The 26,792-nt window shown below is 41.4% G+C and overlaps 1 protein-coding gene across 1 annotated transcript in view; it reads right to left on the reverse strand.

Annotated features, from left to right (window-relative positions):
• TBC1D22B (TBC1 domain family member 22B) overlaps positions 1-24,954 on the reverse strand; it is a 51,101-nt gene extending 26,147 nt beyond the window's left edge. Inside the window, exons 1-4 of the mRNA XM_075195916.1 lie at positions 24,465-24,954; positions 24,244-24,288; positions 11,726-12,015; positions 8,786-8,944 (exon numbers count right to left, since the gene is read on the reverse strand). Of these exons, the coding sequence (XP_075052017.1) occupies positions 8,786-8,944; positions 11,726-12,015; positions 24,244-24,288; positions 24,465-24,517 (547 nt within the window). The 5' untranslated portion in view covers positions 24,518-24,954. The remainder of the gene's footprint in view (positions 1-8,785; positions 8,945-11,725; positions 12,016-24,243; positions 24,289-24,464) is intronic.
• Positions 24,955-26,792: the final 1,838 nt, after the last annotated feature.

A 26,792-nucleotide genomic window follows, 5' to 3' on the forward strand; every position in this document is an offset into this window, starting at 1 on the left:
CAGCCTCAAAAATAAAATAGATCAGTTATCTGTATGCATATCATAGGTTTGATGGATTTTTACCAATGTATACCACTACATCTAGAGCTAGTTGCTATAGGTATATAAAAAAAACAATAAAAAAAAAAAAAAAGTGTAAAGGCTATATGAAACAAAAAAAATTAAAATCCCCATATGTCATACAAGTTACTCATACATGCTTCCTTTTTAGTTTGGTTGGAGTTTGCCCAGACACTTTAGAATGTTTTGATTATAACCGTTATGGTGTGGTGGATTCCTCCTACAATGTTTCATTTCTATTGAATCTATCACCTACTTATAATGGAATACAATTCAATAAGACCAGGGCTAGGCAGGTAAATTTCAGTAGAGATAATCTCATGAGAGTAATTGTTTAAGATTAATATTGGCTAAAAGTCACCTATGCAGCATAGCCCTTAGGCTAGGGCCACAGTAACAGTTTTAGTCACAAGAATGTATGCATGAGTAATGACCGGCTACAAACTTAAAATATTAATATATGCAGTATTAATATCTTCTTTATAAAGCACCAAAATATTACACAGCACTGTACATTAAGCTGGATTATGATATAAACAAATTACATAAATCAGATTGTAAGCTGTGTGGCAAAGACATCTTTACCAGCTAAGTGGTGTAGGTTACAGGTGCACACTATGGGAGTAGAATAACAATTGTAGTTAGTGTGGATACACATTAACGGAAACAGTTACTGTGCTTGCTCCTGGCTCAAGGAGGTTGATAATCACAGATAAACTTTATATAATAAGCAGATCAATAATTACTAGCAATAAACTACAATTAATTACGCTAGGTTTCAAGAATATCAGTCTTTCAAACGGTTACCAAGCAGTTGCTGGTATGCTTTTTTTGAAAAAACAAACACTAACCAAAGTTCTACAAAAGTAGATAGCATATGATTTTTTTTGGCGATAGTTAAGCAAAACTCTGTTTGCAATAAAGTAGTAAATAATTAACTTTTTGAGACAATAATTATACAGTGTCTCCTTTTCTGTGTCAAGCACTGTCTTTTTAAATGAGTAGATGTGTAGGGGGGCTTATGGTAAGGTAACCCTAATCTTATAATCATTCAAAGCCAATATGATTAAATCTGGTAGACTTCTACAATTCCTATAGTTTAAAGGTCACAAAGTTTCTCAGGGATGATAGTTAGTACATAGGTCGCTGAATCTGCCATCAATACTCATAAATGTTTATTGTTGCAGGAATGCAAACACTGAATTTAAAGGAAACTATACAGCTTCAACACAGTATCTGTAACATGTTTAGTTATAGACTGGATTCTCAGATAGCTGTTTAATGTGCAAGGAGATGTAAGCGACAGGTACTTTATAACTTTTCCAGCTTTGTGGACTCCCCACGAAATTGAGTCCATTGGGTGAAAATTCCAATCCTATAGCTTGTTAAATTACATGCTGCTATAAAGTATATTCATTGGTAACAATTATGGAAGTTCAAGTGACCCAGCATATGTAACGCTCTGTGTCTGTCATCATATCAGATAGTGTTACTCCCTCTCTCACAGAGTGTAAGTCGACAATTATAAAAGATAGGATAGAAATTAGATTTACAAAATAGTAACTTTTAGGAAAACAAAAAAGTTGCCTGTATGAACTTGTTTGACAGCTTAATCTTCCACAAGCATCTTAAATCACTATCTTTCCATAACCTAACCCGCAGTCTGAGGCTCACAGGTTCCTCTCCTGACATCACATGTTCCTTGTCATATACTGTCCTCATATCATATGAGTTGTCAGTTCACTGGCTCCCACAAGATTAGTATGCCCATCTCCTTGAAGTACCCTCCACTGCTTTGAAGATCTGATTAGCTACAGTTCAGCTGTGAATTTATCTTTAATTTCCTGTGTATACAGTTACTTTATTAGTTAAATAAATTTTATTACTGGCAAATACTTATTACTTTACAATTATATTTTAGTCTTTTTTGTCTGTTTAATGCAAGTCTCTTTCGACTACTTCAGGGTGTTTGATTGTGTAAGTGTTTAACCATTTCCTTTCAGCCAAAAAACAGATTATTCAGAGTTTTTTTTCACACTGCTGAGCCCACAAGCTCTGCGGTGTCTTTACCATTAAATGTAAAATAATCAACAAAAGTCACTAATTATATTCATGTATATGATAAAATTAATAGATGACAATATACATCTACAGAATTTAACTGCAGATACCATTTCATGTAAGAAAGACATCCAAACCAGTTGTAATTTGTTATTGAATTTACCATCAATACATCACATGGTAAGGAGTTCTGCAGCTTAAAAGAAACCCTTTCTATGCTCAAGGTGAATCACAAGCAAGATTTCCAGATACACTAAGTATATCCTGTTTTTCAAGAGTTTTCAATATACACAGCCATGATCAAAATTCTTGGGCATTATTCTAAAAATGGAAGTTCTGCAATCTTAAACTTTGAAGATAGCGAACCAGAATGGGCAGTTGCATCAAAATTGTTTGAGCAAGAGTCCTACACAAATCTACATTCAAAACAAATAATACATACATCTTCAACATCAACTGAGATCAAAGAATCTTTTCCACATTTAGCAAAACTAGTTGTTATTGGACTGATCATAACTGTAAGCACAGCCGATTGTGAAAAAGGAATTTCTACTCTAAAACAAATTGAAACCTGTTTAAGGAATCGCATGAAGTAGAGCACACTAAATCTGATGCCGATTTCAATAGAGGGACAAGATCCTACAGACTTTGATTATGAAAAAGCTACAGACGACCGGGCCTCTAAGAGGGGAATAAGAGGATTTTTACTCACCGTAAAATCTATTTCTCTTACTAGACTGGGGGACACTGCGTTTACATTGGGGTATAGTAGGTGGGAATGGAGTTAGGCACTTATAAACTTGTTTGTTTCCCTGACTACTCCACCACTATGCCCCTCCTCTGTAGCTGACTTCAGTTTTGTATAACCAAGCCAGGAAGAGAGAAAAAGCAATTCAGAAAGCAACACCAAAGACAGCACTACTTTCAGAGCAAGGGAGGGCGTGCAGTGTCCCCCAGTCTAGTAAGAGAAATTGATTTTACGGTGAGTAAAAATCCTCTTTTCTCTATCCTACCACTGGGGGACACTGCGTTACATTGGGGAGCTACCAAAGCTCTGTCCAAGGGCGGGAATGCTCTGGAACGGCTGTGCGCAATGTTTTGTATCCAAAACCCTGCATTTGTGCATAAAAAGGCATGCAACAAAGAAAACAATATGCAGCAGAAACAGACGCTGCCATTCTGTACAATTGAATGACGCTGTTGTGGCGTACAAAAAGCTGCAACCCTCTTGGAAAGTGCACTGTAAAAATCACTGGAACCTGCAGAGGGGTACAGACAGAATGTTGCTCGTGATGCAGTGGCAAGAGACCACCTGGATCCTGCCCCGCCTCCTACGCTCTTTAGCGCTAAAGAGGCTAAAAGGGCATTAAATTCCTAAACAGTAACTGTGCGAACAAGAGCACAAACTATCTCCCGTTGGAGAAACGTTACACAAAAAGAAGATGCACAAGAAAGATAAACTGCAATCCCTATGTCAGTGGAATGCAGGCACTAATCGTCATAACCAATAATGTCTCGTACAACGCGCCACTAATTTTCTGGTAAAGAAAATGAGGACGAGCCATACACACTCTCGCCCCAGATCCCCTACGAGATGTGACATCCAAGGGAGCAACCTGCATTGAGCTAACAACTCAATCCACTCAGTGCTATCCAAAGGATCACCATATACACTGATGCAACAGCTTAAGCCACTCAGCGATATCTAAGGGAGCACTGATACAGTGCTTAAACCATTCAGAGATAAACAAAGAAGCACTCATTCCATGAGTTAAACGGCTTCAGTAACTCAGCGATATCCGAGGGAGCACTCATATAGAGAGCTAACAACATAAGCCCGCCATATATACCAGGAAGCACTCATACCATGAGCTAACAGCTTAACTAATTCAGAGAGTCACCGGAGGCCAAAGCAAGCCCCCTGATGACGAGAACTAGACTCCCTGGAAATATACAACCAACCAAAGGTGGGCTGAGCATAAAGAAACCGCTTAAGCAAAACAACCTTCCGCTGAGCTAGACAGAGAGCCACGGAAGCTGCACGCTGAAAGAAGTAGGGTGGAGACCCAATTGAAGCCAGCTGGTAAAGAAAACCTTTTAAAGATTCCTGAGTGGGACGTGTGAAATTCTAGGAATTTACACCAATTGAATATAGTTTCTAGCCCAAAGAAAACAGCTGAGGAAGAAGCTCTACGGCTGAATTGAAGGTAGCAACCATCTCCCTGCAAGGATTCTTTATCCAAAAAGGTTGGCCATCCGACGCCACAGTGTGAAACCAGATCATGAAAACAAAAAGAGCCAAACTATGAGATGAGGCCGCTCTGGAACCGGGAAAAGAGGGACAACACCACAAGTCCCCTAAATCAGTAGAACACTGCTTTGCGAGACACACGGCGGACCACCAGACTGGCTGGGATGCGCCCCCTCCTAGAAACTCTTGAACCCCCACAAGGAAATTGGAACTGTGAATCATCTGTACATCCCCTAAATTCTAGGGGGTCCTGACTTGGCTATGGACAAATCCACCTGAGGGTCATTAGATTGAGAGACGATAGAGAAAACAGGTTAACATGTGAAAAGAACCTGGGCTCCCTCCCAGAGAGCCCTATGACCTAACCAGGAGAGCACAAAGGTATTACCCTGAGGTGACCCACTCTACCTGTTAAAGGATTGATTGCTAAGGCATTCGGCCCTCAATAATAATAAGTTGGTCTAGCTTGGCCCATAGTATGGCACAAAGAACACCCCTCCGACCATACACAGGTCGACCCTTATCCTGCACTAGGATACGGGAATTGCATAAGTGCTACAAAAATGCAACAGCACTGCATTTTGAGACCGAATCTCTACATGTTTTCTGACCTTCTGTACAAGAAGAAGAACAACTGACACTAATAAAAACATTGTGACTAAGCACCACCCAAAAGGTACATTAGTGAATCAGGGCAAAGGGGTGCTATGCACGTCCAAAACAATGAAAGCAGCCTTCCTTGATGAGAATCTCCCTGTTGAGACATGGGAGATGTTACGAATAAGGAGAGCCAAAGATACAAGTAGAAACTTGGTATCCTATTTTGCAAAACAGAAACTCCTGTTACTGAAAGGAAATACTGACAGGAGCATTTTGGAACTGTGTAGGAGAGAGGAGCGTGTTCTTCGGTAGGAAGCTACTGAAAACCCCAAACTAGAAGATAAGGCATAAGCCAACGCTTCTAGTGAGGTAGAATAAGCGAAGAACTGGGTAGGCTCAAAGTGACCACCTGTGAACCCAATAATGCAGCCCTGCTGCTTGCAGAGAGGCTGCAAGTATAATATTCTGTCTGAAAACATCTAGCTGAAAGCTAAGTGTTGGGAGTAATAAATAACTTCCACCTCCAGGAAATGTCCCCAAACCTATGGATGTTTACCTGATTGCCACAGTACATAAACTATAACCACCCCTGTAAGGCTAAGCCTGACTCGGGATGTGGCACCCTGATCTCAGATCAACAGAGAGGATCAACGGATTGAACACGTAAACATCATGGCCTGGTGTCGCTGACATAAAAAAAGAAAGCACACCTACCGCCAGAAGCCTTTGGATACTCATTTGTAATAGTGCAAATTGAGAGTTCCGATATTGGAACGAAGTGCTGTAAGCCTACCAGTTATGATGCTGCTGGGTGAATACAAAACCACACCATTAACCCGTAACATGAATAAAGGTTAGACCACTTATTCTGTCCGAAAGCCACTAGATAAAACCCTTTACCAGCCCCTGCTCTGTGTAGGAGGATTTCTTTGTCTGCTCCTGCCGGGAACAGCAGAATAAGAGAACTGAAGAGCCACAGAATTGTCACCAACAGGGATTACTTCCCTTGTATTGACTCTGGAGAATTAGGGGAGGAGAAAATATAGCCAGTCTATTACTGTGTACCTGGTCTTTGACAAAAGACAGACACCGAGTCTAAGATATGAGGAAAAACATTTTCCCAACTAGGGTGTCACTAAGGCTTAGGTTGAAAATTGAAAACCAAGTATAGACTGTTGTCTTGCAAATGCGAAAACTGTGTACAGTTTAAGCTGGGATTATCCACCTTGTGAGCGTAATCAGCAAGAATATTCCTCGATAGTAAAAGATGGAGATAGACATCCTCTGGTGAGGAATAAACTACATCCTTATTCTGACTGTGGCAACAGTCAAAGATAAAATCCTCTCCATCTGTGGAAGATGGTGCATCTTTGTCCGGATGGTTTTATACCTGAACAGCGTAATGCCGCTTCTGTGGTAGCGGACAGATACAAGCTGTGTGGGTGCTTAACCAGCACAGTGTAAACATGTGTAGAAGCATGAAAAAGAGTATACTCACGTACCATTTAGAATTTTAAAAATCACCTTAATGCGTTCGGCCACCAGAAGCGACAGTGATTTAGACCAGACCTGTTTCTGCAAAACAGCTGACACCGAAATGGGAGCACCCTGTTTGTAGACCCTAGCGTCGCAGTCTGTGCCGAGGCATTCGGGCTAAGCTGTGGAAAAGATAATTTAAAAATTACATTTCACACATATATAATGTCACTCCTATTTCCCAGTTGATCCATTAGAAAACATAAGGAAAAGTAGACAAAGTAACAGGAAATAAGGTTGTCTAACAATTAATTTGAAGAATATATATATATATATATATCTATATCACTTTTTTTTCAAATCCCCCTATATTTATCTTTCAATCGCCCTGTTCAAAAACTCCTCTCTAGTTATTATACTATAATCACTTTTTGCATTGTTGCGATGCAATATCATTTAAGCCAGGCATTGTATATCAGGGTGCCCTGACCAGGCCTGCGGTACCTGACATATACACCACTGTGACCCCAAATTGTGACCTGTTTTGCTAATTACACCACTATGTTAGTTAAGGGATAACAACTTATAATGGGCCAAAGAGAATAATATATAATGCCCCATTAGTATTACAAGTAAAAGTATGTAGCAGGGAATAAGGTCCATGATGCTCCAGGACCAGGTGACTTTTAGTCACTGGTCAGCGTCCCTTGAAATATTAAAAAAAATCCCCCTTAACTTACCTTTTAATCGGCTTGTTCTCCTGTCCTCTTCTCCAATTCTGTGCTGCTGATTGTTCTTCTCGTGCGGGTGACGCCTCTGTACTGCGCTCCGCAATGGATGTTGGGCATGATGACACCACGCCCGACATTCACTGCGAGCACCGCACGGAGGAGGAGACAAGGGAGGGAGCCGGAGTACCAGCTGACGTGACCGCAAGGTAAGTATTTTCTTTTATTTTTTTGCAGGATTTTTTTTTCCATTAACAGTGCTGACCCCTTGCCACAACCAAAACTCCTTCTGGGCCACATTTACAGGCGTGCTGGGCCGCGGGTTGGACAACCCTGATGTAGAGCATATAAAACAGCGTGTCTATTACCCCTTAGGTAATTCCTCAGACATACCGAATATTTGGAAAACTGTATAAAAGTTAACCACAATACTATGTGGAATATTATACAGATATGTATTCCCATATGAATGTACATCTGCTTGAAAAGCAAAATATGTCACAGGAGGATAGGAAACTACCATATTGACTAATAGGTAATCCTATAATATAAACAGCAGTCACAGGATCCTGAAAGAAAGATCCTGACTGTGTGGCAAACAGGCTGACAATTGTTTAAAAACAGAATTAAAAACGATACTGCATTACCCGGTGAAGAGAGGCAGAGTCAGGAACAGCATGCACTTGATGTGTGTGCTCCGGATCCAAGATAGCCACCATTCGCGTCATTAGGGAGTGAGAGAAGGAGGGGGAGGTGTACTCCCCTCCCTTAACATGGCCGCTTCTGCTCACCACCGCTCAGCCTATATATAGAATATGGCTGCAGCCGCTGGAAGTGAGAACCGCCGCGCTGCCATGCCCAGGAAGCGTGCGGTCTCACTGACTTCATCGCCTCCACAGAGTGCGATGCTTGTCCTTCTCCCCCGCTGCTTGTTGTCTAAGCACGGAGGAGGGGGGGGAGGCTTCCGAAATTAATAAATATATATATATGCCCCAAATAAAGCTGCCTTTAAAGGCATACTTGTAAATAAAACATGGTCCCTTTGCTCGTTTTCTTCTAGGGGAAGACTGCCGGCAGAGGTGCGAGGGAAGCGAGCTGAAGAGCTGCTTACCTGCGCTGGAACTCAGAGTGACGGAATCCCCGGGACTATTCACTCCTCTGGGTCTTGGCATGGAACAAAAATAAAAACAGGAAAACCTACTGCTAAACTAAGTATAGGCAGGAGCCTATACAGAAGTGACCTTTCTCCAGAAGGTACTTACAACAACTGAAGTCAGCCACAGAGGAGGGGCATAGTGGGGGAGGAGTCAGGGAAACAAACAAGTTTATAAGTGCCTAACTCCAGTCCCACCTACTATACCCTAATGTAACGCAGTGTCCCCCAGTGGTAGGATAGAGAAATATAAAATGTTAATCTCGAAGTTAAATCAATATAAAGTCAGGATTTCAACATTTTAATTATTGGGAAGGCCCCTACCCTGCTACTTCTTGATGCCACCCAGCTGGCAAAAAAATTCTGGGGGAGAACACTGAAGTCATTATTGTTACTATGAAGATTACCTACATTAGTTTTTCATGAATACAATTCCATTAGGTTACTAAATCTCACCAAGGTCAGTGCTTGAACAGGAAAGTAGTTGTCTGAATTTTTCAAGTCGTGTCTTCTCTCTCAGTGTCACAGAGGGTGCTCCAGATGCATTTTGATCAGATATCCTGGCAACAAGAGGGATAATAGGGCGGAAAGGATGCGACTGATGTTTCCTTACATCTAAGGATATGGACAAGAAAAAAAAAGTCAACATAGCATTAAACTGAAGTGCTTCTAGACTGCGATTGAAATAAAACTTTACATTAAGCATCAAAATTAATTTGATATAGATAAAACAAGTCTCTTCTAAAATATAATAACAGGGTTGTGAAAAGTTGGTTTTGCATCTGAAGATATTGATTTATCAATTATTCTGGTATCGCTAATGTTTTTTGGACTTTTATCCAGAGGAAAAAAAAAAGTGCTCGCTCAACCATGGTCACAATCTTGTTTAGAGACATATCTTCAATTCACATATGCGAGCACTGTATTCAGCATTTACAGACTGTCATTTTCCCTTGAAATCTGTGAATCACTAGTAAGTTCTGTGCTCAGATACTTTAGTTTGACAGTACACTAGTCATATTTGAAGACAATGGATTAATAGTTATAAAGAGCTCACAAGTGGTAACATCATTTATTAAATGTAAAAAATTTTTAAAGGAACATATTTTTTGTGGGGGGGGGGGGGGATTTATAAAAAAGTAGCTGAGAAATAATATGAACTTCACATTAAACTCATTATCAAACTTTTTTAGACAATCTCTGATATGTAAAATTTTATGCAGTGTTCGCGCTTGTTTAATGAGGAAAAGTTAAAATCCCACAGAGAGGAGGAGGGGTCTGTCTCAATTTCAACAAAACTGGGGGGGGGTTACCATAGAAAGAAAGGAATCTTAGAAGCAAACCACATGCACTTAAAATTGTGACATTTTATACCAAGCCCAACAGGTCCATAAAGTGTAAGATGTTTCCTTGCAGACTCATGGAAACTGGAGGCTTTTCTACTCTTAACATGACGTATGTGTAACCTTTCTAATACACTCCTAAACTATAAAGCCTCAAATGGATAACGGGCAAAAATCTGGGTTAAAATTACAGCATTAACAGTAATACAATTAGCGCTGCGTTATTCTTAGAATAACGTGACCAGATTGAATCGGGCCCATAGAATGTTTAGTAGAAATATAGACAATGTATTTAATGCTATATTTGGCAGAATAAAAAAAAAAAGAGGTCGTTGAATCATAAAAAATGTAAGCAGGAGGGAATACATCAAATGGAGGCATTGTGGAACCAACTGGTGACAGATTTATGGCACAGGACTGGCTAGTTTATGGGGTGATTTAGGGTTATAGAAAGTACCTCAAAAGAGTATTGTCACACGCCGCTCACCCACGGCTGCCACCCGGTAACCTGAATATCATTGATTTCTCATTCCCTGCTTCTTCCCTGGTTGTCAGGCCAGCAATCAGCTCTGCACATGCGCAGGTGATCATCTCACCTGTCCTGCTCATCTATTGGTTACATATCATTTATAAGACTCCTCCCAGCACCTCTCAGTGCTGGTTCTTCTCGGCAGACTCCTGGCCTGGAAGCAGCTCATGCACTCTGCTGCTGCAATCACCTATTACCTGCTCCACTCGTTAGTGGTAACTACTGCAGATCATCGCTACCATCTCTCCAAGTGTATTGCTGCAAATCACCTACTATCTCTCTGTGGACTATCAATAAGCATCACTCAGTAGTCCCACTCATTTGTGGCTATCTAGTGCCTACATTCTTCTCTGTACTAGGTTCTTTATCACCGCTCACTGGGAACTCCCCTAGAGGGCCGCGACCTGCAGGGTGGAAGCTGTCAAGCCCAAATTCCCTTGCGGGAACCTCTGGTGAAAACCTTCCACTTTGTTAGATTCCGTGCCTCTGGGTGAAGTACCATCAATCCCAGGCAGAACAGAAGGATCCCACTCATCCTAGTGAATCCTGACAAGTACATTTCTGAAGTCCTCAACAGAAGTACACCCCAGCAGCATTTAAAAACACCAGCGTGTAAAGAAATGTAGAAGACCGTTAGTCAGTAGTAACCAGCAATACGCAATATAGTACCTGTGCAGGTCAAGGAATGACCGGCCTCACCCTCTTATGGCAATTGTAGAGTAAAGTAAAGGTAGAGACCTTCTTTGACACCACTTCTAAAAATCAGTTTGATGTTTTAAAAATGGCTAGGGGAATCCACAGTAGTGCATCGCTGCTAGCATACATTTCTAGCGTAATGTCCATTTAATTTAATATACACTTTTCACAAAATAAAAAAAATTATATTTTAAACAATAGTTGTGGGGGTAATAACATCAAAAATTAGAAATTGGGATGCAAATGTTTAATAAACAGTTAAAAATGGTGACAGCGATGTATTCAGGGACAGTTCTGTTCAGTATCTGACCAATTGATTAACAAGTAACATGGTATGCTGCTATTGCAGAATAATGTCTTTCTGTATCTGTCACAGGTAAATGATTTGTATGTATGCTAAGGGAGACCCATAATACATGGTGAAGGCCTTATGTTTTGCCCAATTTCTAAGTTTGTACTAATTGCATAAAAGCATGTGTTGGAAGAATCTTTCATATATTTATACTCACCCAATTAACATGGAACTAGCCAGCTAACCTATAGAAATGAGGCCATTTATAGCAATTAAAAAAAATAAAAAATAAAAATAAAAAATACTACCCATTGCATCAAAGTGATAATTCGTGAAGCTTTTCTATGTAAAGACTTCCATTTTAACAAGTAGTAAACATTTTTGTGCAAAATTTTACCATATTTACTATATGGTATCTACTTATTTAAAAGGTATGTTGACACATAAGTTGCATGCAATTCACTTGACTGTGTTGCTTTTACTTTATACTGGGTGTGCCCAAATTAAATATTTATTGTGGGCGCTGAGATACTAACCTGTTGTAACTCTATGTAGTTGATCGTCACTCACAGACGTCATGACAGTTTGGCTAGCATTTTCTGCTGGCATTCTGAAGTTAGACTCTGTCATCTCCACATCTGTAACATCAGCAATTTTAGAGCCAAGAGTCTGATAGGACATGGAGTGCAGAATCTCTTCACTTTCATCATCATCGTCGTCGTCAATGTCCCATGCATCACTTGTATTCCTTGCAAACTCATGGAAACTGGAGGCTTTTCTACTCTTAAGATGACGTATGTGTACCCTTGAGTGATTGGATCGAAAACTGTAAAATATATGCCATAAAGTTTGTAAGAGAAGGCTGTATTTATTTAAAAAAGATCAATATTAGCTGCATAAGAAGGCACTGTAAAGAAAAAAAAATGAAATAACAAAATAAGTATGTTTTCCTAATCCTCATATAGTGTTTAAAAAAAAAAAAAAGTTCTGGCACAATATCAGATACGATTTTATTGTTGTTTTTGGATTCTACTCTAAATCTAGGCAAGATCTCCGTGCACAATGAGATAGACCCTTTTTCTCATAATTCTTCCTCTTACTTGTCTGTTGTATACCCAGTTTTGAAGAGTGTGGGGGAGGGGAACACAAGCTGTAGCCACATCAGATATGGCCACAGCAGCTAAATATTTCTGGAGAAGAGAGTGCAGATATATTGTATAAAGTGCCAATGGAAGGGGAGGGGGTGTCTGAGGTTAGCACTTATGAAACTGTCCAATGACAGGAAAATCTACTAAAAATAGACTGATAACCTCTAAGTTATCAGACATTTGTAAACTGTTACACAGGGTGCATCATAAATGACAGGCTCAATAAAATTATGAAGATTTATTTCTCTTCTTACATGGATACAAATACTTCTGGCAAACTGTGTGAGAGGTGAAATGTGCTATAGACCACAGATGGCCAGAGGGGAAATAGAACAGTTTGGGTCACCAGGTCAGATTCATTAGTAATAAGTAAGCAATATGGTTAATTTGAAATTTGTTTGGATGGCTGTGGATACATTATCTAGGAAGTTTAAAACAAAAAAAAATAATCACTTTTTTCAGTGACCGGGTAAAACCAAGACATGATCACTGAGAACGTTTTTTTATTATTTTTTTTTATTTACAGTCACTGTGAAGAGCACTCTTAAAAAACGTAATAAGAATAGGACAATGTGCGTAAAACAGGACTAATTTATGTATCTTAGCATACTTTAGAGCTAGTGCACCAAATTACAGGAAAAAATCCTCAACCAGAAAACCGTAAGGGGTCTAGGTATTACAGTGAGAGGATTCTTTTAAACAGAGAAAACTGCAGTTCTCAGTAAAAAGTGTATGAAGGGTTCATGGCAGGAGAAATCGAATAGTTCTCCTACGATAACCCATTTAACATTTCTTAACACAGCACTATTCACTGCATGATTTTAATAACATAGACCCCCCAAATCCCAATCGTAAAATAGATCCCACATCTGTAATTGCAATGCAATATTGGAGACTGTACTTCCTTTGTTTTTAATTTGTTGAACATGTAACACTAGTTATCTTTGAGTAACAAGGTTTTTTTCATTACAATTTATTTATTCTTTTAACAGTGGTGGGTTTCAGAGAGGGTTTGAATAAAAAATGTGAGACCAAACCCTAATTCTATGCCTTTTAGAATAAACCCAAACAAAACCGTATTATGCCCATCAAATTTACTAGAGCGACTTAACATTTGGAAAGGGTATTACTTGTGGTTTGTTAATTATTTTTGATTACTTTTGTTTAACTTCACCTAAAAAGATAAATTTTGATCTGTTACACTTTTAACTGACCACAATAGTGCATCAAAGTAGCAAATTATTATTTTGGACAAGCCCTAATCTATCACATGAAATCATCTCCTGGTGGAAACCAGGTTTTAAGGGGTGCAAAATTTGTAAATATTTATTACATATCACCACTTTAATAGCAGATGAATTTACTCACATACATGTAATGCCCTAGTTAGGAACACTCTAATAGTAGGTATGGCCATTAATAGATTTACAGCAGTTATTACTTAGATAGATGAAATAGGGAAAGCACTGTATGATCCAGAGAACTGTGCTACCGGCGTCCAGCTGTCAGTAACCCATTTACAAAAACAGAAGCACAACGACATTTATCAATACTTTATATAACATACGAGCATTTACAAGTCATTTCTAGTATTCGTTGTGCATTACTTTTATTTAATGTTTTTTCCTACTTGGCTCACTACCAACAGTTATTAAACTGCTTTAAATCTATTATTGGCCAAACCTCCTATCAGAGTGTTCCTAAATAGGGCATTACATGTATGTGATTAAATTCATCTATTATGAAAGTGGAGATATATAATAAATATTTGCAAAGTTTTGCACCCCTTAAAACCTGGTTACTGTAATATTGATTTAAATAAGGAGCAGCATAATATCAATTTGTTTAGAAGAGCGCCTAACTACTAATGTTTGCATCTCCTTGCGGTGATGGACAGCATAATACACTCCAGGGGCCATATGGGGAGCCCTCTAACCTTCGGAAATGTCACAAATTACCTTTAATCTCAGTAGTAAGTTAAAGCAATACATTTAATCAAAGAAAAAGACACCTATCTGTAATAACAAATCAGCAGCCATTTTAAACAGATAAACTACAACAATCTGACAAGAAAGCAAGAAGGAGCTGTGGGCCGCAGATGAAAGCTCAGAGGACTGCATGCTATAGATTAATGATATTTTAAAAACAGTTGCAAGACAAGCAAAAGACAATAAATAAGTGAAAATGCAATGTGACAACTATTACAAGTGATACAAAGAAAAAAGGGTAAAGTTTCCTATAGTAATCAACCAGATCCTAACTAATATTTCTAGTGTAGTTCACAAAATACATAGAAGCCAGACTGGTTACTACAGGCAACATGTTTTTCCATTGTACATTTTCCCCCAACGTGTTTACACCAGTAGGACACTTTATGAACGAATCGTAGTTAATTATAAAAATACTAATACTATGCCTGCATGTAGTTTGAATCAAGTTTGTGTTTGTGACCACCATTGAAAACATAATAGGACTTTTATTACCATAATATCACAAACAGAAAGAAAAAAAAAAAAAAAAAAAAAAAAAAAAAAAAAGTCAAATTGCTATATACTAAACACTCGCAGGTCAGGTGACTTTACTGTAGAATTCTGAGTAAGCTGTTAAATTTAAAAATGTATAGAATTTTACAGGCAGGTATGCAGAATATAAATGGTATGTAGCAAAGTCTGATTTACATTTATTTTCTATTTCGTTGTTGTTAAAGAACAGAAATGGAAACAGCCAAACATCTACAATTTGCTTCAATAAATCTATTAAAATATAGTTTCCCAATTCCACAATATTTTCCTTTTCACCAACTAAAAATATTTTTAAGATGGACCTGATGAATTACTGGGCTGGATTAAACACCAAAAATTAAGTATCCAAAATTACACCTCACACAAGCTTTACATAAATATCTAATACTGCTGAAAAGTTCTTCTTTACAGAGACAAAGTAATGTAAGGAATGAGAGGAATGCTTTATCAAGGTAGTATGGTGTTTGGGGTAAAACCAATATTTGACACCACACCCCCCCTGACACACCGTATAAAAATCAAAAAGAGGCTTTATACTTACAATAAATCGATTTCTCTGATTCCATCTGGGGGACACTGCTTAACCATGCGGTTGAGTAGGGTAGGGAGGCGTTTGGCACCTAAATACCGAATGTCCAAGCTGCCAACAGGCCACTCCCCCTGCCAACCCCCACAGGAACTCAGTTTGATTAAAAAGCCCCAAGAAGATAGGCCAACCAAGAACACACAGAAGAAAGCAGAAGGGAGGGATCGCAGTGTCCCCCAGATGGAATCAGAGAAATCGATCGCAAGTACAAATCCTCTTTTCTCTTTCATCCATCTGGGGGACACGGCTTAACCATGGGGAGCTACTAAAGCAGCCCCCTTGAAGGGTGGGACCGCTCTGATACCCCAGCACATAGAGCACTACAGCCAAATGAGGCGTCCAAAGACACAAAAACATTGAATTGGTTACATTTTGTGAAAGTATGGACCGAGGACCAGGTGGCTGCTCTGCATAACTGATCCACTGAGGCCCCATTCCATGAAGCCCAAGACGCCCCAACAGAAAGGGAGAATGGGTGGGCAACAATACGCTCTGGCACTGGTCGGTTAGCACTGACATAAGCTTGCTTCATAGTCAGAGTAAGCCACCTAGCAATAGATTGTTTAGATGCTGGCCATCCACATCTAAAAAATCAAACAAGATAAATAAAGGATCTGTCCTACGAATCTTCGCAGTTCTCTTGACATAAATTCGTACAGCCCTAACCACATCCAAAAATCTCATGTTCCCTGTTCCAGATCCCTGAGGATCCACTGTGAACACTCTTTCCTGGTTTACATCAAAACCAGAAACCACCTTAGGAAGAAATGATGTAATTGTCCTTAGGACTGCTCTATCATGAAAGACCAGATAAGGTTCACGACAGTACAAAGTCCCCAGCTCAGACAGCCTCCGAGCTGAGGCAATAGCAAGAAGGAAAACCACCTTCCAGGGTAAAAACCATAACTCTGGCGACTAGCAGTTCGAACAGAGGCTCCTGCAGCATATTAAGGACCAAATTAAGATCCAAGGATTCGTTGGAGTAACATGGGGAGGTTGTATATGAAGAACTCCCTGTAAGAAAGTCTTAACATTTGGAATCTCAGCCAACCGTCTGTGAAAATACAGACATAGCTGACCCCTGAACCTTTAAAGATCCTAATCGAAGAGCTCCATCCAAGCCATCTTGTAGAAAAGCAAGAAACCTAGCAAGATGAAAAGACTCTGAACTGCAGGCCTTATTCATACACCATCTTCTGTATATACGCCAGATGCGATGGTGAATTCAAGCCGAAATTGGCTTTCTATTCTTGATAAGGGTATCAATTACCCTGGAAGAAAACCCTCTGGATTTCCACAGACTGGCTTCAAAAGCCAGTTAAATTCTGATGCAAGAATGGTCCCTGAATCAGCAGATCTTTCCGAAGGGGTAACCGAATACCCAGGCCCACTGCCATAAAAAGAACTCCTGGATACCAGACTCTTCATGGCCAAGCTGGCGCCACCAGAATGACTGGCCGACCTCCCTGCTTGACTCTCGGAAGGACGCTGGGAATCACTGATATGGGAGGAAACAGGTAACCTAACTTGAAGTCCCATGGCATTGTCAACACATTCACCGCTACTGCTAGTGGATCTCCTGCTCTTGCAAAACTCTGGAACCTTCTTGTTTACGCGCAGCTCAATCAGATCTCGATCTGGACGTGCCCACCTGTCTACCAATGACTTTAAAAACTTCCGGATGAAGAGCTCACTCTCCCAGCAGAACTTCGTGCAGACTTAGATAATCCACCTGCCAGTTCTGAATTCCTGGGTTAAAAATTGCAGACAGCGCGGGCACATATCTTTCGGCCCAAGGCAAGATCTGAAATGTCACCTTCATTGCTTCTGCACTCTTGGTGTCTTCTTGTCTGTTTATGTACAAGACTGCCGTGGCATTGTCGGACTGAATGCGAACCGGCCTTCCCTGCAAAACACTCTGGATCCCTGCAATGCCTTCCACATGGCCTTCAGTTCCAGCACATTTATGTGCAGAAAAGACTCCTGTACTGACCGCAGTCCCTGCAGTCTCAGGTGAAGGACCACTACCCCCCACCCTCTTAGACTGGCGTCCGTGGATACTATGATCCAAGACCATGGAGCAAAAGACCTGCCTTCCATCAGATTGTCTCTCTCCAGCCACCATCTGAGGGACTGTCTCACCTCTGGTGATATCATCCACTAATGATCCAACTTCAGATGGGACCCTGTCCATTTCTTCAACATGTGCCATTGGAAACACCTCAAGTGAATCCAGCAATAAGGGAGAGTCTCGAAAGATGCCACCATCTTTCCTAACATCTTTATACACAGGAGAACCGGCGGCCTCCTGCAGGACAGAACCTTATTTGTCCACTCCTGCAAGGACCTTATCTTGTCCTCTGGAAGAAAAACCCTCTGGCATGCGTGTCCTTTATTAGTCCCAGAAATTACATCTTTTGGCAAGGTATCATTTGTGACTTTGGTCGGTTCAAAAGCCAACCATGCCTCTCCAGAACCTGAACAGTAAGCTAAAGATGTTGTTCCAACAACTGCTCTGACGCAGCCTTAATTAGCAAATCGTCCAGATAGGGTACTATTTGTACCCCTCTGGTATGAAGACAGGCCGCCATAACTGCCATAATCTTCGTAAACACCCTTGGGGCTGTTGCAAGACTAAATGGAAGAGCCCCTGAATTGATAGTGAGCTGAACTCACCGTGAATCTGAGAAGAGGCTGATGCTGTTACCAGATTGGACATCAAGGACGCCTACCTCCATGTTCTATCGACGCCATGAACTGACCCGCCTCCAGAAAGTTGATGACCAATCTCAGGGATTCCATCCGAAATGAGATTACCTTTGGGTGAAGATTTAGCTGTTTGAGGTTCAGCACTGGCCTGAATGAACCGTCCAGCTTCTAGACCAAAAAGAGGTTGGAATAAAACCCCTGCCTCTTTTGGTCCTCTGGCAACTCTACAATAACTCCCTGTGAAAGAAGCATATCGACACAATGGAGCATTGCCTGTCTTGTGTGGATGACGGGGCAAACTGGTTACAAAAAATCTGTGAGGAGCTGGCCCCATCAAGTCTATCATGTAACCTCTTTCCATGATTCCCTCAATCCACATGTCCCCTGATGACTCTGCCCACTGTTCTCTGAACAGTAGCAGACGCCCCCCACCCCACCACCACTAATAGAGGAGGGTGGGAGCCATGCTGCCGTTTTATTCGTAAGTTTGGACGAGGGGCGTCCCGAAGAGGAAGAGGCGGACATTCCCCGAAGTGATTGTCTCCTACCCTCCAGAAAATCTAGATCTGACTGTCTGACCTCTGCCAGACACGGCCCCCCGAAAGGGCTGTCTGAAGGAACTAAACATCGGAGCTCTAGACCTTGGAGTATTGACAGGCAAGAAGGTACTCTTTCCCCCCGTAGCCTGCAAAATCCAGCAGTCCAATTCTGGACCAAATAATACTCCACTAGCGTTAGGAAGGTATTCTAACTATCTCTTATATTCCACATCCGCATCCCAAAACCACAACCATAGAGTTTTTCTGGCTGCTACAGCTGTAGCCGAAATAGAAGATATGGATGCCGAATTCTGGGCCACTTCATACACATAGCCTGCCGCTTCCTTCAGGTGCATGGCAAGGAAGGAACTTCGAATCCTGCAAAGTGGATGCCAACTGCCCAGCCCGCCAACTGCCCAGCCCATGCTTCCATCACTCTGGCAACCCAAGCCGTTGAAAACGCAGGTCTGAAGTTTGTACCAGCAGCTGTAAAGACAGACTTCAAAAAAGTTTCCAACTTACGGTCAGTCGGATCCTGCAAAGAAGCTGTTCCTAGTACCGGCAGTGTAGTCTGGCAGACCAACCTTGCCTCCAGAGTATCTACTCTTGCTATCTGTTCCCAGCGGGCCATATCTTCCTCTTGCAGAGGATATAATGACCCATACCTTCTTAGGCATATTAAACCTCTTTTCCAGCTGTTTCCAAGACGCCTCTGCAATCTCTCTCAACTCTACAGAGGGTGGAAAGTGAATTGCCTGTTTAGAAACCTTCTTAAAATGAGACCGGTCCGAAGACCTAGTATCTTCCACATCCACAAATCCCAAGGTCTGACATACTGCCTTTACCAGATTGTCTATACCTTGGTACCTAGAACCCTCCTCTAATTCTACCAATGAAGGATCAGAGTCCTCTAGCAATTTCCTTCTTCCTCAGAGGATCCCTCTGAGTCAGACAAAGACAACAGCGGATTTGCTGATCTATGGCTTTATTTCTAGGTAAATATCTACAATTTTCCAGCAAATGGTTTAACCGATCCAAACCTTTAACCACTGCAGACCATCCAGCGTCCCCCCGAAAGGGGGCGATACCTGAGATGACAGGGGAGGAGATTGTCCTACTGCCGGGGGCAAAGAACCTATCATCCCCCTAGTCCCGCCTGAACTAATGGAGGCTACCATTCCAGAGTTAGAGGGTAACACCGCAGCTACCGCTGGAATCTCAGATGGCTTAGATAGTAGCTTAACCAGGGTACCAACCCCCTGTGTCAAAGCGGACACCCACTCAGGATCATCTGTAACCTGAATGTAACTGTACTTAGGCTGCTCCGCAAGAGGCGCCGCAGCGCAATCAGCACAAAGCTCCCCTTGATCCAGATGTTCACCAACCAATTTAGTCTTACATTTGAAACAGGCAAAATACTTGCCATGTGTTGCTTTACTTTTCTGTCATTTTAAGCAAAAAAATAAAGAAAAGAATAGGCACATACACACAAGATATTACACAAAAAATACGAACTAATCTATGAACAAGTCAAAAGGTAGTATTTCTGCCAGTGAGAGAGCTATAAACTCTTATAAAATTAAGCTCTTCCCCAATATGTGCCCACAATATCTATACTTCCCTATCTAGCACTTATAGAGAGTATAAATAGTACTTAGCAGAGAGAAGCCTGTCAGCAGCTGCAAATCCTTCTCAGAATGGCTGCTGTCTTCTTCCTTTTCGACATTTGGCATCAGAGGAATCCTCCACATCCTCCTTCAGCAGGGGGTGGGGAGAGATGGGTTCGGTTCTCAACTCCCCTTGCGCTCTGTCTCTGCTTCTCTGCAGTATGCCAGTGATTTCTACTTCTCTGCTAAGTAGAATCGCCTGGCATCTGCTAAAAACATGCCCCATATAGCGCTTTGTACAGCACTGCCATTTACCAAGTTCCCCTCCTCCTTCACAGAGGAGAGGACTTGGTATGCTCCATCCTCCATCATGGCCCCCCGGGGACAGCAGGCGTCCCGGTGCTCTCTGCTCATGGCAGCGTCGGACCCTGCAGCAGTGTGTCACACTGTGAGAAGCACTCACAGTCTTGTGCTGAAGCTGTCAGCGGGAGCCGTTCAGCCCCTGCTGATCGCTGCTTCTCCGGACAAGTGTGCTCTGTATCACAGAGCACACCTGTCTATTCCTTATAAAGTTGAAAATAACGTTTAAAATAAAAATAAAAACCTTAACCACAGTGAATATAATTCATGTGCAGCAGGTCTTAATCTTCAGCCCAACTCCTTGGGCACCTACAATAAACAGAGTTCCTGTGGAGGTTGGCAGGGGGAGGGGCCTGTCGGCAGCTTGGAAATGAACTATTTAGGTGCCAAACTCCTCCCTACCCTACTTAACCCCATGGTTAAGCAGTGTCCCCCAGATCGATGAAAGAGAAAACAAATTTATTTTTATTTTCCATTTTTTGGGAATATAGTTTGTGGGATAAGGAAAGCAAGAGGGGTAAACAAAAAACACATCACATCACAAGAGGACAAAAAGTGAAAAACAGAATCTGCGTCACAGCAAATTTTGAAGAGATGACAAGCATCAGATAAGGTAAATAGAAAAATCATGTTATGTATTCATTACATTACGAAAACATGGATTCCCCCCACCTGTAATTCCAGGGATTCAGTTATCTTGAGCAAGCGAGGAGCTTGATAAAAGATAACTAAATCTCTCAAGTGTATTTGTACTCCGTACTGGTAGGTCTTCCTCTCTGGTGAAAGGGGACAGACTGTCCTCTCAGAGGCTCTGTACTATTCCAGCGCTTAGCCCCATATACATATTTTCAAAACTCCAAGCAGCCCTTGTACCATATAATTATCAAGCACCAAAAAATACATTCTCCGTGCTTTCCCTCAGAAAATTTTACCAGCCAGGTAGCATTAAGTAGTAGATGGGTGGTCCCTTTACTTAAAGCAGTTACAACGTCCTTCCTGTGGTATAGCTTTCCCTACCCTTTCTTTTATCTCTATTGCAGTTCTAGCCACTTCTCGCTCTCCCTCTTTCCCAACTTTTTATTTTTGTTTTGTTTTTTATTAATATAATTACTGTTTTGATGCCTGGCAGCTGAACCTCTCTGCCTAAGTGGATTGACTGCCTGGACTTGTCAGACTGGTGGTCAGTGGTCACACAGTGCTTATTATTATAGGATAAACAATGGTTTGTCCTGTTATAATAGGACTCCTTTGTACTCCAATAGCTGTTTTTTTTAACTATTTTTATTGTTTTATGGGTATTTTGAATAAAATGTGTATTTGGAGGTAATGCACTATTATAATACACACACTACCTCATGTGACAACGAGGGTATCTGGTTTGATGTACTACATGGAATGGAAGAAATCTTCATTGTAGAAACACGAAATAACAACTTCATTTCAAGTAAGCATGTGCATATCCACAAAGAGAAATACATCCCCAGAAGAATTTGTTTTCACAAGCAGTGGTAAAGAATTAAATAGAAATCACTTGACACTGTTTTAAAAGGTATGGTTCCTTTTTGGCACATACGGTCATTATAGTCACCAGACTAAAGAGACTGAAAATGAGCAGATGAAAAATGTTTGAACATATTACACTATGGGGCCGATCCAATTCGGCCGCATTATTCTAGGAATAAGGTGGCCTGCGCACTATTACCATTAGTACGATAAAAGTGAGCAGTATTACCGTTCGTACAGTAAATTTAACGCTGATTTTTGCTTGCACCTCTCGGGGCTGCAAGCAAAAATCTGGTGTAAAGTTACCGTATTAAAGGTAATTGTACTAGCACTGTGTTAATCCTGACTAACGTGGCCGAATTGGATCGGTCCCTATATATCCTCTTTTGTTTTGCTTCATATGGGGGATTTCATCTGATGAATTGCTCTACTGATGTGAAAGATCATCTGAGGCATTCAATAAGGATTGGGAGTGTTGGCATCTAAAAGGACTGCAATTTAATACAATGTATCTTACAGTTCTAATGCTATTTTGAGGCAGCTCCAATTGATGTTTATCTCTGGTTACATGATTTGTAGTTTTTACTGGGGTTTGGAGTATATCCAAATATACATTGGAGGCAGCCAAATCTACGTAGGTGTGCTCTTAGCTATATACAAATCTATTTAACCAACAGTTGTGAGCAGTCACACAGGGCAAAATGTATGAGTGAATCCTAGAAAAACCTAGAGACTAGAAAAGGGGAGGAGGAGATGTGGGGTAATAAATGAGAGCAAGCTGAATCTGTACCCAGGAGTATGGGCGAAACTAACAGGATCAGAGCCAGTGATAGATACGTGAAGGCAAGGGAAATCAAGAGACCAAGTACAGGAGCCTAGTGACGAGATGCAACAAGAAACTAGGATGCTGGCAAAGGTAATAAGAGGGAGGACATGTGGTAAGAGGGCCCTGCTCACAGGAGCTTACAATATAGAGGGAGGCAGCAGACCAATAGGAAACATAGTGGAGAGTCAGTGTAAGGAACTAGAATCTGTAGTGATGGAAGAACAAGAATGGGTTATGCGAGGAGCAGAGTATGAATGAGGGTGAGGAATACTTCAAGTTTGTGAAGAAGGCGCATGAAGATGCAGGATGAAGATGGCAGGGGGGAGCTTAGACAGTGGAATTCTAGGCTTTCCTGAACAAGTGGGTTTTAAGCGATCGTTTGAAGTTTTGCAGGCTAGGGGATAGCCTGATAGAACGAGGGAGATGGTTCCAGAGAAGGGGTGTAGCACAGAAGAAATCTTGAACAAGTGAGAGTTGAAATGAATTGAGTAAGACGTGGGTACCAGAGGGGAGGTGGAGCGGCGGGCATTGGTTGAACATAGAGGGCTAGAGTATGAATGAAAATGAGGTTTAGAGAGAATAGGCAAAGAATTACCTTAAGTTTCCCTTCTCTATTACAGTGGTACAGGTTATGATTGTAATATTAATACATTTAGTGGGACTAATTTATACTATATTTGAAGTTGAAAGTGTTGGAATAACCTCTAAATGTCATGTCGTCCAAGATGGCTGCATCCACTACATTCTCCTGTACCTAATGTACATGTCTTCTGTATATGTTTTTGTAGCATGTGTTATTTATATTGCCATTGGAAAGTGCTGAGTCCTATTAGAGAAAATCACTATATAATAATTATTATTAATAAAGTCTATGCTATACACTTAGCTGACATTTCACATCATTTGCATTGATATGTACAGCACTATGATGTGGTCGAGCAGAGCAGGCCACTGAAAAGTCACCAGGAGTTGTGAGAGTTCTTTTCATAGTACTGGCCACAATTGTCACCTGCATCAGGAAAACTTGCAAACTTAAATCCATGGGAACAGAACAATTATTTGCCTTTTAACACTGACAAGAAATATTAGTTTCCATACATACAACTTATTTGCTTGAGTTAAGATCAGAAAATCACAAAATACATTTTAAATCACCAAGCCTAATCAAAGCTCCAAACTCCCAATAAATACATATTGGAAATGTTTTCGTTACACTTGTTTGTATACAAGGCCTGTTAAATTGTAAGCTCTCACCTCTTGTCAAGTGGTGGCTGCTGGGCACCATATACGGGCTGTATGCTGAGAGAATACAAAACAGAAACATATTAGGCACTGTGTTTTCAGTATATCAAGAGGTCATTAAAATATATAAATAAACATTTTGTTCCTCCTGGGTCACCTAATTGAAGCTTACAGCTGGCTTGACAATTTAACCTTTTGTCTTCCAGATATTTTTTTTCTTCCTGTCAACTAACCTGCCCGGTAGTTTTGAACTTCTTTTCCAGAACTGCCGGCTATTTTCTGACATCCCGTTGGCCTTGGCAGATTCCACCTTTTATGAACTCTCATCCGCTTCCTCCACAGCAGCGTCAGGAGAGCAGCGATCCTTAACGGGTTAATTTAGCAGCGTCTTCCAGACACAGCCAATCAACAGTGGCGATCATGCGAGGTCACTTCGACGAGGTGGGAGATGTCTATATAGACATGAGAGGCCAAATTGTGTTTCCCTTTTCTGTCAGCGATGGGTTGAGCGCTTTTTCGGCTGCATCTAAATATACCTCAAGCAATATCTGGTCTATAGAAGAGGGGAACACCATAATACAGCTTTTATGTAAAGTTTAGTAAACGATTCGGCTCCTTGTAAATAAGACTATGAAATCCACAGTATCTTTGCGGACAAGTAAAACCCGGTATTACAGAAGGATCGTATCCGGGTATCTACTGTCTGCGTGCTCGCTCCAGTGCGCGTCCCCGCTGCCGCCTGCTTGCTAATGCTCGCTTCTTTTTTTTGCGTTTTTTTTTTACTTCACCCAGCGAGCCGAGCCCATTATGACGTCACACCTTTCACTGTCAACGGATAGTTTTCACTTCACACAATGAGCTTGGGCCCTGTGACAGCAATCGTGGAATGATCTTTAACCCTATAATTGCTGCACTCACTAATAATGGTTTATTTGCATAAAGACAGTATTTGTGCATGTGTGTTGCTGGGATCCAGGGGATGGCTGGCACATCTTAGTCCTGGGGGATGAGACTTGCCTCAGCAGCCTATTAGGAATATTTTAAAGGGGAAAAAATTGCAGGTAGTCAATGACCCAGCCCATGGTAGCTCACAATGGGCTCACCCCAGGCGACATATGGCTCCCTGCTCAGCCAGTCCTTGCCATGATTGCCAACCATCATTAAATATACTGACGATGATGTTGTTAGCAAACTTTTATCTAATGACATTAAGACAAAACTGCAGATCTTCAAAAATCTGACATATACATGACCTTACAATAGCAAAGCAACGAATCAGACACATGAGGGCTTATTTCACTTTAACTTTTATCTGTGTACTATAATTCAAATGTTTGATTGGTTTCTATGGCTTTTAAATGCAATGTCTACTTTTGAAGAATCATTTCAGGACAATTATTAAAGCAATACCTAGGTGCTGCACATAGCTTAGTGCACGGCTGAAGGAAGCATGTTCTGCTACGCCCAAGGAGCATATCTAGCTCCACTGGTGGGCATACCTAGCAGGGCCGGATTTCCCGCTAGGCAACTGCCTAGGGCCTAGCGGTCCCCAGAGGGCCCAGTCAGGACTGGCAGTGAGCGGGGTAGGCAAGGCGGAGAAGTGCTCCCCTCCGCCTGCCATACTTCTCTGTCCGCCGACATAGTAAAAGAGACTGCGGACGGCAACAGACTTTAAAAAAAAAAAAAACAGTCACGTGATCGCATGATAGGTCCCGGCAGTCTCTCCTCCTCATTCAGGGGAAACAGAGAGGAGGAGAGACTGCTGGGACCTGTCATGCGATCACGTGACTGTTTTTTTGTTTTTTTTAAAGTCTGTTTCCGGCCACTGTGTGAGGACTAACCGAGGAGCTGCGTGGTGGAGAAAAAAGAAGACAGGAAGACAAGAAGACCAGAAGACAGAAAAGTGGAATACAAAAGAGAAAAAGACAGGTAAGTAAAACGGAGGCACATAGTGTGAGTTGATAATGAAGGGGCACAGAGGTGTCACAGTGAAGGGGCACAGAGGTGACACAGTGAAGGGGCACAGAGGTGACACAGTGAGAGGGACACAGAGGTGACACAGTGAAGGGGCACAGAGGTGACACAGTGAGAGGGACACAGAGGTGACACAGTGAGAGGGCACAGAGGTGACACAGTGAGAGGGACACAGAGGTGACACAGTGAAGGGGCACAGAGGTGACACAGTGAGAGGGACACAGAGGTGACACAGTGAGAGGGCACAGAGGTGACACAGTGAGAGGGACACAGAGGTGACACAGTGAAGGGGCACAGAGGTGACACAGTGAGAGGGCACAGAGGTGACACTGAGAGGGCACAGAGGTGACACAGTGAAGGGGCACAGAGGTGACACAGTGAAGGGACAGAGAGGTGACACAGTGAGAGGGCACAGAGGTGACAGTGAGAGGGCACAAAGGTGATATTTTGAAGGGACAAAAGTGGCAATAAATGGGCATAGTGTGATGATTGAGGGACAAAAGTGACAAGGGCACATCCTTGGATTTATGCGTATTATTTTTGCAAACAACTTAATTTAATATTAATATTTAATATTTCTGTTCTGA

The sequence above is a fragment of the Mixophyes fleayi genome, chromosome 2 (genome assembly GCF_038048845.1).
Source record: "Mixophyes fleayi isolate aMixFle1 chromosome 2, aMixFle1.hap1, whole genome shotgun sequence".
Lineage (NCBI taxonomy): Eukaryota > Metazoa > Chordata > Amphibia > Anura > Limnodynastidae > Mixophyes > Mixophyes fleayi.